The sequence below is a fragment of the Trachurus trachurus genome, assembly GCF_905171665.1.
Source record: "Trachurus trachurus genome assembly, chromosome: 8".
NCBI classification, from domain to species: domain Eukaryota; kingdom Metazoa; phylum Chordata; class Actinopteri; order Carangiformes; family Carangidae; genus Trachurus; species Trachurus trachurus.
In genome coordinates, this window is record NC_139905.1 from 25,468,902 (window position 1) to 25,481,876 (window position 12,975).

General features: G+C 41.3%; 2 protein-coding genes across 2 annotated transcripts in view; both read left to right on the plus strand.

The window, feature by feature from the left end:
- bptf (bromodomain PHD finger transcription factor) overlaps positions 1-5,488 on the plus strand; it is a 30,044-nt gene extending 24,556 nt beyond the window's left edge. Inside the window, exons 28-31 of the mRNA XM_083977964.1 lie at positions 188-380; positions 2,907-2,991; positions 3,149-3,335; positions 3,808-5,488. Coding sequence (XP_083834090.1) covers positions 188-380; positions 2,907-2,991; positions 3,149-3,335; positions 3,808-3,823 — 481 coding nt within the window. The 3' untranslated portion in view covers positions 3,824-5,488. The remainder of the gene's footprint in view (positions 1-187; positions 381-2,906; positions 2,992-3,148; positions 3,336-3,807) is intronic.
- Positions 5,489-8,802: 3,314 nt separating this feature from the next.
- On the plus strand, positions 8,803-11,983 carry kpna2 (karyopherin alpha 2 (RAG cohort 1, importin alpha 1)). Its single transcript, XM_083978026.1, has 11 exons — positions 8,803-8,814; positions 9,068-9,184; positions 9,294-9,434; positions 9,666-9,754; positions 9,870-10,138; positions 10,241-10,335; positions 10,525-10,788; positions 10,880-11,113; positions 11,245-11,427; positions 11,560-11,709; positions 11,823-11,983. Exons 2-11 carry the CDS (start codon positions 9,125-9,127, stop codon positions 11,910-11,912), a joined length of 1,575 nt encoding a protein of 524 aa, XP_083834152.1. The 5' UTR covers positions 8,803-8,814; positions 9,068-9,124; the 3' UTR covers positions 11,913-11,983.
- The last annotated feature ends 992 nt before the right edge of the window (positions 11,984-12,975 follow it).

A 12,975-nucleotide genomic window follows, 5' to 3' on the forward strand; every position in this document is an offset into this window, starting at 1 on the left:
GTCGAAAAACTACATAGTGTTGCTTTAAGTGTTAATCACAACAAATCGAACCTAGTGTTCATAACCTAGGAAACGCAGAGTGGTGTTATGCATGTGAAACCTGATCTCTCACAATTCATTCTTTTGCACATATACAGTCTTCTGTTGCTGTGTTAAACAGGATGTGTCCGATTTACCACCCCAACAGGTTTTACATAGGCTGTGATCGCTGCCAGAACTGGTACCACGGCCGCTGTGTGGGCATCCTGCAGAGCGAGGCCACCCACATCGACGTGTACGTGTGCCCGCAGTGCCAGTCGACAGAAGACGCCATGACAGTCCTCACGCCGCTCACCGACAAAGACTACGAGGGGTTGAAAAGAATATTACGCTCGTTACAGGTACGACACCTGCGTGGGTCTAACTGTCTTTACTGGCATAGATTAAAAACTGAATGATGCGTTTGCTTATCGATGTGTAACCTGGATGTTTGAGTTTCACTGTGCACATTAATCTAAAAAGCAGAGTTTGATATTAAGAGGCTGTTTTCATATTCATCAGCTGAAGGAGAAAAGTTTCTCTGTACTCGACTTGCATCTTAGTTAAGAGGAGCTATTTGTTCATTTTGCTATTGCTGCGCAGCGTTGGCATGAGCAGCTGTTTACTTAGCAGAGCTTCAGCCGTCATTACACTACAAGAGGTTATAATTTGTCCTCTGAGAAGGGCCACCTCTTCAGGGCAGACTGTTCTACAGTGACTCAGTGTTGGAAAGTGATGAGACGGGTTCAGCTGGATCTGAGCACTCAGTTTAGAAAAGAGAAGCACAATAATATGGTTGCTTTCCATCTCTGGAGGCAGCTCACAATGTTTCCCTTTGACTGGTTAGTAAACAGCTCTTAATGCTGCAGTACCACTGGTTATGTAGCAATAGAAAAAAATGGCTCCTTACAATGTGAGGTTACGATTTGTACAAAAGGAGCACAAATGTGAACTTGAAGAGGAACTATGCAAGATTTGCACCTTAAGGTAAACAGCTTTGGAGTAATTATGATGGTCAAATGACTTGTTAGGGGAAGAGTGGAGGCTCTCTGCCTTCCACTAGAGTCTCTTGGGCGAAAACCAACCTTGTAAGATCAGTGCCTCCGACCCGGTGTCCCAGATCTCGGATCAAGGACTACTTTACAGCACACAGACCTGGTAATCCGTACTCTCTTGTTAACGTTACCCACCTTGGCAGACATCGCTCCATGGATTGCCCTCTCTCCAGCTTCGTCAAAAATAATTGCACATGGCTGGGGGGGAGCGAGGAGGGTTAGCAGGTAGGGCTGGGCGATATGAGAAAAAATCCTATCACGATAATTTTTTTCATATCAGTCGATATCGATATATATCACGATAGGACTCAAGTCACTGTTTTTGTCAAGCCTAAATGTTCTATCATACTCACAAGTGATATTTGAAGATATCAGAAGGTTATTTCTGATTTAAATATTTATTTTTCGTCAAAAATTGAACATTTCAGATGTAATTATTAACATATAAAAGCAATGAGTAGCCTAATAACAGTTTCAGATAAATAAAACTGGTATTATATAAAGTTAGTTTCAACCAAATAATTTGATTGGACAAGAGACATACATGAGTGCTGATATACAGGTATATTACAGGTCTTTTTACAGACATTATCACTCCGCTGTTCAGCCATTCTTTAACATTACATCAGACAGGAGTTAAATCAGAGCCACACTCCCCTTACAGGAGCTGCCCCTACCCCATCTCTCTGCTGCTGCTACAGTTATAAACGGACGTGAAAATTAAAACCCGGACCTGACGTGGCCCGTCTAATTAGCGATCATTCTCAGTCTAAACCCGGCTGAAAAAGAAAAAGGAAGAGAAATCGCCGCGGTTAGCGCTTGCTTCGCCAGTGGCCAGTGTTTAGGTCGGCACAGCTGAACTGGGTCGCTGTGGTGTGAGGAGCAGCAGCAGCGGCAGCAGCAGCAGAGCGGCCACGCCGTGACTGCACTCCCTTTGATGTGTGACGGCGGCCGGAGCTCGACCCACTCCGACTGCCTGGTGTCTCCGTGGTTAAAGTTTAGTGTTGTTTACAGTACTGTATTAGAGTTCCATCAATCGGGGTCAATGTAAACATGACGGACCACGTCTTTTCGCGGTCACTCGTCCTAGTTCTCCTCCATTTTTTCTTTCGAGGCAACACTCATTCTCTCTCTCTTTTTTACTGGCGATGCCCCGCTGGTGACGCCAGGCTGCAGCAGCCCAAACATTACCACGTGTTGTTGTGTACTGTCTTCCTGTGCTGTGTCAACCTAACCTGGTTGGCTCAGCCATTGGTTCAGCGCGGCGCAACTCTCGTTTTCATTGGCTGTTTCAAAACATGAATGAATGAAACCTATCGACTTTCTATCGACCACGTTTCATATTGCTATTGAGTAAAGTTATATCGCGATATATATCGTTATCGTTTTATCGCCCAGCCCTATTAGCAGGGAGTTTTTATAACAGTGAAAATATACACTGACTCCCAAACTGTAGGGGGAGCTCTGTAGGGAAAAAAGGAACCAAAACAGCAAAAAAGCGAGCAGACTTGCATAGTTCCCCTTTAATTCACTTCACTGTGGAACAGACAGATCACATCACTGGTGTCTTCCATCTTCCTCTGGCTCAATACTGACAGTGAGTCCTACCCTTACATTCAGTGTCATCAACTACTTCAAGGCCAGTCAGTCAATTCGTACGTTGTGAGCATGAAAGTCACAATCAGGAAGAACAGTGCAACAAGTGTGATGTGGATAGAAACAGTGTGAAAGACACTTTCTGCACCTCTCAGTTGTAATTTAAATACATGGTTTTTCATTTGTTTTACGCCTTTTATAAAAGTAAGATAACCTTCTCTTGTTTTGTTTCAACAGTCTCACAAAATGGCATGGCCTTTCCTTGAACCAGTGGATCCCCATGATGCACCTGATTATTATCGGGTGATCAAGGAGCCAATGGGTAAGAGTGTCTGCTTCTTACAGAGGAACATGTCCAACTGTGTCTGCCTCTCATTATGAATGGTTCTAGCTCATGCAACAATCTAAACTAATCCAAACTGTATGTATGATGATATTCTGTGCACATTCTTCTCACATTTAACACGTGTTTCTCGTAGACTTCTCCACAATGGAAACCCGTTTGCAAAAGCGACATTACCACAAGCTGACAGAGTTTGTGGCCGACGTGACCAAAATCTTCGACAACTGCCGCTACTACAACCCCAACGACACGCCCTTCTTTCAGTGCGCCGAAGTGCTCGAAGCCTTCTTCGTGCAGAAGCTCAAGGGTTTCAAAGCGAGCAGGTAAGGCTGGGTGATCCTCCCGCTGCACACTCTGAAGGTTCCCAGGTCTCTCTCTCTTCTTTCTCCATGCTGACGTTTGCGTGCTGTGAACTTCTTGATTCAACTTTTGACCACCACACTGGCTGTCATGTTAGTTTCATTTATTTTATATCTTAATTTTTTTGCATTCATGCCTGCCACTCACTTTTTTAGTTTTGTTTGTAGCACTGGCATGTCTGTAGTGTTGTAATTGGCAATAGGATGTGCTTTACTGCTAGAGTAGAGTTAGCTTTAAACAGATCAACGGTTTTTAAGGGTTGCCTGGCCGTACTAAAACCAACAGCTGACAACCATTAAGGCATTATGTCTGATGTCTTAACAAACCTTTGTGTCATGTGACATCTGTACCGTGTATCATCTTGCATTTGTGTCTGTTCACCTTTTTCTGCATGCCTTTTTGATTTATGCCATTCCATTTTCTTCTTTCTTACAGATTGTCAGATTCTTAAGTGGGCCAGTCTAGCTGGAGTCTGGACTGGATGCTAATGACATGGAAACGTTCTGTTTCCAGAAAATCTTAAATATCCATTTTTTTAAAGAAAGGAGAAAAAAAAATACACAAGAACACACACTTAAAACACCGACTGTGCTTTCATGTCAACGTCACCCAATTTCAAGTTTTCAATAACCATATTTTTGGTAATAATGACAGAATGGCAGCCATGTTGAGCGTTAATCACGTTATTGAGGGGAATGCTTTCCTCCAATCAGGATATTGGCCTTTTTGAACAATCATTGCAGTATCTAGGTTGTTTTAACCACATTTAAGTTCTGAACTTGTATTTATTTTCTGTTATACATCTGAGATGGATTGGATATGTTGAGAATGTCGACCTTACCAGATATAAGAATATATAAAGCTGCATATTTTATTATAAGAGAGATATTTATGTGACATTTTGTATGTTACTCCACCTGGAGTGTGACATGAGCTGGTTGTTACGGTGGTTGTTTTGAGTGTACATACATTTTATCATGTACAATGGTTGTAAGATATGTCTGAATTTGAATGTTTGGATGTTTTAAATCGTTATGAAGCAAACCATTTTAGATAGTATTTGTTTTAGAAGACCAAACTGCACGACGAAGAATCAGGAATTCGACCTCAAGTTTTTCCTCACTTAAAAATGTAACCTCAGTTTTGTAGTTGTGGAAGATTTCTTCAGTACTAAAGGCATTCCCAATAAAAATTACACCAACATGGCTGCAGGATCCTCTGCCGACACCGCCGCATTCTTTTGTGTCTGTTTCTTGAGATGTCACCATACTAAACAAAATGAAGGGCTCTCAATTTTCATCTCTCTCCACATTCTGTAGGTCTCATAACAACAAGCTACAGTCTTCTCCAGCCTCTTAGAAAGCATCGCACATTGCTCAAACAAAATGCACTTGCCAAGAATATGGCTTTTCTGAACTGTAACTCTGTGACGGACTCTGCCTCAGCCCGTGTGTTTGGGATCTGCTCCTCTGACTGATGGTGCAGCCGGCACTGCTGCTTTCACTGAACTGTTGAGGCAGAGATGCCCTTTGCTTCTAAGGGACCTTTTTCGGACCTTCATCAGTGGGACTGTACTGAGGAGCGTGAACAACTGAGGCATTTCAGAAGAAAGTTTACCTCGGAGAAAAGACTCTTAAAGGAGCTCTCATATTTCCATGTACTTTATTTTTTTGATCTCAGTCTTTTTATTTTTATTTTTTTTCTTGTTAAAAAGTCCCTCAGGCCATCCTTGTGGTCATCATGTCCAAGAAATAGGAAACTGAAAACTGACTGTACAATGGCTGAGTTTCACTGAGCATAATGTATCAAGAGTTTAATGTCTAAATTCAGATATCATGGTGGAACAACTTTTATTTCTCCCATTTCCACACATTGTTTAGTCTGAAGTGGCATGAAAGACAGTTGTACTAAATATCTGGACAAAAGTAGTCTGCTTGGTTAAACTCCTATAACCTACTTAAAGTATGGTAATAAGCTATTGTAAATGAATTGCTCTGCAGTAGTGACTGACTGACTGACTGACTGAGAAGGATGAAACCATGTATTTGAAGGTTCCTGCCCTGTTTGTAAAAATTTGTCAGATTTTGACTTGATTCCTTTTTCTTTTTTTGTATTACAGCTGAAGAAATATTGATGTATATGGAACTTAATAAAATGAAAAGACTGATTTCCTCCTCTTGTGTTTTTGTGGCAGACAGTGGCACACATGGGTTTGTTGACATCTTAATTTGGGAAGTTTTAGTATTATGAGAGAGGTCTATGTGTACAGAACAGCTCAGTAAATGGCACAAAGAAGGGACTGTAAATATAGATCCAATGAAAAAATGAGGGATAGATAAAACATGAAATGTTTTGTACAATAGCTTTCAGTACAGCTGGCTTTTTCTCTAAAGTTATAAGAGAATGGGCAGGTATAAAGTGTTCCACGGACTCCAAAATCTGTCATTGTGGGTTGAAATAATCTTTCTTTCTTTTTATTTATTCCAACCAAGGCAATTTGACAATAGGCAAATCACAACATTTCTTATTCATTGGTTGGAAGGGAGCAGGGAGAAGATACATCCTCCTGAGAACCAGAGAAAAAAAGTGTCTTACAATTTCTTCTTTTTTTTGATTTCCTATCTGTTTGGCCCTAAAAAAACACCTTACAATTTTATTTTTTTTTAAATATATTTTTTATTTTAATTTTACAGCATGTCCACTGTAGAGGACAACAGGACGATTTCCGTGTGAAAATACAACTAAATTTAGATAACTATAATAATATAATTATAGTAGTGTAATAGTGATATTAACCCAAGAATACATTTAATTAGATAAAAAAAATACTAACCCACACACCTCCAGCTGCTTCTTGCTAATGCAGAAGCCCTAACAAGTCGATTACCGAATGCAGTTGAAAAGTGAGGAGTCACAATTAGTTCCAAAAATGCACGCACACTTTGCTGACTGTGACAGTATTAGCAACTCAACCTGTTCATTTCCCTGTCAATACTTGCTAGTGTTATGTTGAGAAAACAGAGGACACACTGGTTTAGTGTTAGGCTAATGTGGCCATGTTTAGTTTTTTCTCAAGCTCACCACAACCTGGTAGGCCTGCTATGGCAGCCTCGCCAAAAGTCAAAGTAAAAACAACAGGGTCCATACTATAACCAAGTGAACTAATTAACTAACTAACCCAAATACTAACTGAGAAGCATATCTAAACTACTTACTTAAACACAACAACAGCTAGTTATTGTTAGAAACAGATACAGTAGGGAAGACAGATAGGAACATTGATGCATTTGGTAATCGACTTGTCAGGGATTCTGCATCAGTAGGAAGAAGCTGGAGGAGAGTGGGTGAGTTGTGTTTTTGTTTCTTTTCAATAGAAATCAGTCAAACCTAGCAGGTGTTTGATGCCTTGTGTTATGGGATGGGACCCTGTTTGTACTGTTGATGTAGTTTGGTGCTGTTCTGAGCATTATTTGTGGCTATCAGTGGCTTTTTCAATGGCGTTGGCTCGTGGCTCCATAGACAGCAGTGTTTTTCTATCTGTCTGTGCTGAAGTCACTACAACTAGAGAAGTTTGCAGTCTGAAAACTTGATCTCTGGAGGTGGGGTTCTACTGGGTCTGATGGTGCATTAGACCATGGGTTAAACTTGTGCCGGAATATCCCTTTAATGCCGTAATTTAATTCCAGTGTCATGGATGTGATCTGACTCCCTACTGACCAACCTCATAAGCATATTTTTTTTGGCAATTTGCAAATAACAATAGTGACACATAGTACAGCAATAATCTAACAGATTTAAATACATCAACCTGAAACAAAAACAAAACAAAACATAGCCGACAAGTTGGTCTGGCCAACAGAGCATGACGACTTTCCTGCTCCCTTTCTGGCTCTGAGTCTGTCTCATCAGATTCTCCTACATCTTCTTCCTCTCCTTCTTCATCACCATCTTTCCCTTATCATAGGCTGATTCTCATCCCCATCCCTTTCCTCATCTGACAGCTCCAAATCTGAATCTCTCTCTATTATCTACTTTAGAATCCCCTCTGCTTTACTTCTTTCTCCTACAACGATGCAGTCATTAAATACATTAAAATGGTCCGGGTGTCCACTACAGTTGACATTCATAAGAGGACTGTTATTTCAAAAGAGAAATTATGAAACTGTTTTCAGATGTAATAATATTGTTATTGACATGTTAATAAACAAGAATATATATAATTATCATGGTAAAAATAGCAATAGATAACAAATATTTGTGTTACCCCTCCTCTCTCCATGAAATGTGTGTTTTGGTATGGCGGCCATCTTGATAGAGAAAAAAAGTAAAGTTCCCACCATGCAAAGCCATCACATGACACATCACTGGAAAGCCCAGGATGTCCTCTACAGAATACAGAAGAGCTTGATAGGGTAACTCCAAAAAAATAGGTGAACAAAAGGTCCACCACAGAGGACATACATGCATGGGCCGGGTCTCAGGAGGTGCCTGCCCCTCACTCAATATCTAATTATTCTAGTAATCTGTCACTGAGCAACATTCTTACCATACATAAAACAAACAAAAACAAAACAGAACAAATCAAACAGAGACAGAGTTTCAAGTTGACTTATCTGTCAGTCACTGAGCGATACTGTAGTAAACAAATCAGTTGGTCAATTGACACAAACTGATCTGTAACAGTTTTAATAAAATCAAAATTAATTAGTCTACATAGAATGTGTACATTTTCTTTCTTTCCTTCTTTCTTTTTACAATGGTTAACTGTTTGTTTCAGACATGACCCTTGACCCTTTAGTAATTTTTCACTTTCCCTAACATTTTCTAAAGAAAATGTGTCATTTGGAACACAATCAATATTCACCATCAATGTAGCTGGCTGTGTTGCAGTCCTTTTTAAATCTTTTACTTTTAGATTTTAATTAGATTGTGAAATTATAATGTATTTGGACAAAGATTAACGTATTTGCTAAAAATAAACAAAGACAGATGTTTTATTCTCAATAAACATGATAAGAACATACAAAAGAGCCACATGTGTTTACTTAGAAACTTGAGACGTGGATAAACTCCCCACTTTAAATTCTTTCCCTGTAGGAGGAACCTGTTTTTTACAGTCTATGGGAGGAACGTGTCCGTCACTGGACCCGCAGTACACTGATCTGGGAACAGATGATCCATCATCCAGTCGCCCACTGAAAAGTCCTAGATATGGCAGAAAACTGACCCAGAGTCGGTGTAGTATTTTTCGTGTGTATTCTCGCGATGTTTAAGGTGCAGTGACGGTATTTCCTGTGAGCTCCGTGATTTTTTTTAAACGGGCCAATCAGCGCCGGCGGCTGGATGCTTTCGCTCGAACGGGCCAATCAGGAGGCTTTTCTGCAGGAATTTAAAGGTCTGTGCGGCATTTTCTATGTACTACAACTTCTGCCACAGCTCAAGGTAAGAGCGAACTGACCTCCTAGGTGACTTTATGAAAAGGAATACAGTTTTGTTATCGAAAATAATGTGTAATTTTCCATGTTTGCTGTATGCTATATGTCCTACTTGAGCTATCGTGTAGTAACGTTATGCCTTTGAAAAGTGGACGCTCTGCCTAGCTTGACATACTTGTCATCCGCCTTGCTTCAGTATCACGAGGCAGCTCAAAGTATGTCGGCTAACTTTTTGATGATTTTTTTTACTTTTTGTGCAGGAATAATCCGACAACACTTATTTTCTTCTGCGGCTGAGCCTTCCTGACACTTGAAAAATGTCCTCCGAGAACGCCGACCGTCTGAACAAGTTCAAGAACAAAGGCAAAGATGCCAATGTGAGTTTTAACCCGAGGGGTGTTATCCACAGACGGTAACGTTAGCTGAAGAGCACCTCTTATAAACGCGTTTTTTTTTTTTTTTTTTTTTTTTTTCAAATAAATGCAGGAGCTTCGACGCAGGAGAGTGGAGGTGAACGTGGAGCTCCGCAAGGCCAAGAAAGATGACCAGATGTTCAAGAGAAGAAATGTGGCCGCATTTCCTGATGAGGCCACTTCTCCTCTTCAAGAAAGGAGCCAAAACTGCCAGGTAAGCTATGTCTCTGTTTTTAAATCCACTTATTTAAACCGAACAATGTTTATTTCTGTCCATTAAAGAAAAAAAATAAATAGTAATTTTATCCAGGAAGTGTCCACTCTTCTCAGCATTCAAGATGACATCACTGTTAACCAGTATTGCAGTGGTGTATTGCCATTTTTGATTTTCTCTACCTCCTGTGTATCCCATAATGCATTGCTAATGGTATGTAATAATTTGCAGGCTGCCAGGCACTGGACGGTTGAAGAGATAGTCGCAGGAGTGAACAGCGGGAACGTAGAGTCCCAGCTGCAGGCCACACAGGCTGCACGGTAATAACTAATAACTTCATGAAACAAACATTGTACAATGAGCTTTACTGGACATTCAAGATCAACCAACTACTGCAGCAGTGACTCACTTTGTACTCTATTGTTCTGCATGCAGGAAACTGCTCTCCCGTGACAAGCATCCTCCCATTGACCAGATGATCAGTGTGGGTCTGATCCCCAAGTTCGTGTCTTTCCTGGCGCACACAGACTGTCCTCCCATCCAGTTTGAAGCGTCCTGGGCTCTGACCAACATCGCCTCTGGGACATGTGATCAGACAGCTGCTGTGGTGGAGGGCGGAGCCGTTCCTGCTTTCATAAGCCTGGTGACATCCCCCCACCAGCATATCAGCGAGCAAGCAGTCTGGGCCCTGGGAAACATTGCTGGTAATTAACAGGTTATTTGTGTCTTTTTAAGATGGTTGTGACTTCCTGGAGAGAAGCAAAGCTCATTATTTCTCTTTTCCCTGTTTTTTTTTTTTTTTTAAGGTGATGGATCACATCTCAGAGACAGAGTCATCAAGCACGGAGCTGTGGCCCCTCTGCTCAGCCTGCTGGCAATCCCCGACCTGTCTGCATACCCTGTAAGTGTTTGTTTGTTTTTTAATTTGTGTAATATTTGATACTTTTTTAAATGTTCAGATTGCTTGCCTTTTTGCTCATACATGTAACTGCATTTATTCATATGGGCCACTAGGGGGCGCCATGAAGTAACTACATGAAATTCAATGTCAAACTCATCCCTGCCCTTCTCCTGCTTGATTGCTCTGCAGACCAGCTACGTGAGAAATGTGACATGGACGCTGTCGAACCTCTGCCGCAACAAGAACCCTTCCCCGCCTATGGCCGCCATCCAGCAGATCTTACCCACTCTCATTCGTCTGCTACACCACGACGACCTGGAGGTGTTGGCCGACGCGTGTTGGGCCGTATCGTACCTGACAGATGGTGCAAATGACCGCATTGAGGTGGTGATCCAAACTGGCGTCATTTCCCGCCTGGTGGCGCTGCTTGGCTTTGACGAGCTGCCTGTTGTTGTACGTATCGTCGCCTCACTCCTTAGTGTTTGGTACACAACACGAGTAAATCCCTCGGTTTCTAAATTGACCTTTCAACCCCTCTCCTCAGACTCCTGCGCTGCGTGCCATCGGCAACATTGTGACCGGTACAGATGAGCAGACTCAGGCGGTCCTCGATTCCGGGGCCCTGCCCATGTTCGCCCGACTGCTGCGCCACAAAAAGGCCAACATCCAGAAAGAGGCGGCGTGGACTCTGTCCAACGTCACTGCAGGAAGGGACACCCAGATCCAGGCGGTCATCAATGCAGGCCTCGTTCCACACTTGGTCGAAACACTTGCACGGGTATGTTTTTTTTTTTTTATCGGTGGGATTTCTCTCATTTGTGGGTTGAATATAATTGAATGTCTCCCAGCACATTGCTGTCAATCACATTCCTTCATGATTGTCTTTTTTTGTCTCCTCTCTATCTGCAGGGTGACTACAAAACTCAGAAAGAAGCTGTTTGGGCTGTTACAAACTTCACCAGCGGGGGCACTGTCGAGCAGGTGGTTTACCTTGTTCAAGCCAATGTGCTTGAGCCTCTTCTGACTCTGCTCTCCACTAAGGACAGCAAAACGATCCTGGTCATCCTGGATGCCATCACCAATATCTTCTTGGTGAGTGTTTGTGTTAGGGGCGGAAAAATAAAAATGCAAACTCAAAGTTTTTTTTAGGTTTTTTCCTCATTTGTCATCAGAGCTGACGAGATAACTGGGAAATACTAATGCTGATGTGTGTTTTCCTGTCAGGCTGGGGATAAAATGGGAGAGTCAGACAAGCTGAGTCTCATGATTGAAGAATGTGGTGGACTGGACAAGATCGAGGCTCTGCAGTCTCATGAGAACGAGTTGGTGTACAAAGCATCCCTCAACCTGATTGAGAAATACTTCTCTGAGGAGGTACGTATCTTTTAACAGATTTTCTTAGAATGACCTTTTTTTTTTTTTCTTTCTGCAATGAACATGAGTGGGCTAAATGTTTTTTATCCTCTCTCTATTTCTTCTTTTTCTAGGAGGAGGTGGTGCAATCTGTGGCCCCAGAAACAACCACCGACGGTTATGCATTCCAGATCAATGAGGACCAGAGCGCTTTCAATTTCTAGATAACTTTTCTAATGCCTTCTCTCTCGACTGTACTGTACCCTCATCACCACTGTTTGTCCTTTTGTTCATGTAATTGTTGAGTTTCTGCTCTTTTTCTTGTATGTATTGTACATACCGTTTTAATGTTTCTGGAAAAACCCTTATTGTAAATAAAAGTTGTAAGATCATGTGTGGGGTTTTATTTACACCAAGTAGCTATTGTGGTTTATTTTAGTGGTTTGTTGCAGGTTTGTTGCAACGTTGTATCCATATTCTTAGTGAATGATGCCTCAAGACTGGGTTAGTCTTCTTGGTCATGTTCTGGGGGAGTCGGCTCTCACCAAAATCTGGTTTTATATCTGGTCCATTGTATATTCTTCTCAAATTGCTTGCATGTAATTTATACCTAGCTCATGCCTGTAATTGTGGGGGGAAAAAAACCTTCAAGTTTGATGTCACACTCTTGGTTTTTGTACACAGAGGTGAGATAACATGTTAGTGATCTGATTCTAGCTGTAACTTCTTTTGAAGTGTAAAGATGTGACAGTCTTTCTTGTCAACCATCTCATTAACTCCCAACAAAGGGAAAAGAAAAACTCACAATATCCAGTGTTTTGCTCCAATCTAACCTAATACAATACAGATACAAAATTACATTATGTTCAGGTCCAAATTCTACTATTCACCGTGCAATTATGAGAGTTGAAAAATTCTGTCTCACACTTTTGTGAACTTCAAATAATTACTAATGGTAAGGGTGTTGCTTATTCTTTTTACATACAACTGAAATCTGTCATAAAAAAGCATCTACATTTTCATGTGGTTTTCACAAACTGAGTGTCAACCAGTAGTTTTCTTTTCCATCATCAATCCATGCACTACCTCAAGAGCCCTGGTATGTTGAATGCTGGCTCACACAGACACCTGAATATCACATGAATGAGAAGGTAACACATATACAATAGAAATAGATAAATAAAAATAAATCCTGGAATAATCTACAGGAATATAAATTGGCTCATATTGGAGCTGCGCCCTTGTAAAGAGTCAAAAGTGCCTCAGACAGACTCGTGGGTTGTGTGT

Excerpts from the sequence above, each read along its gene's own strand:
- kpna2 (XM_083978026.1), top strand. The coding sequence starts at position 9,125 with ATGTCCTCCGAGAACGCCGACCGTCTGAACAAGTTCAAGAACAAAGGC. Across the intron at positions 11,114-11,244 it reads TGGTCGAAACACTTGCACGG|GGTGACTACAAAACTCAGAA; the intron begins GTATGTTTTTTT and ends CTCTATCTGCAG. Across the intron at positions 11,710-11,822 it reads AGAAATACTTCTCTGAGGAG|GAGGAGGTGGTGCAATCTGT; the intron begins GTACGTATCTTT and ends TTCTTTTTCTAG.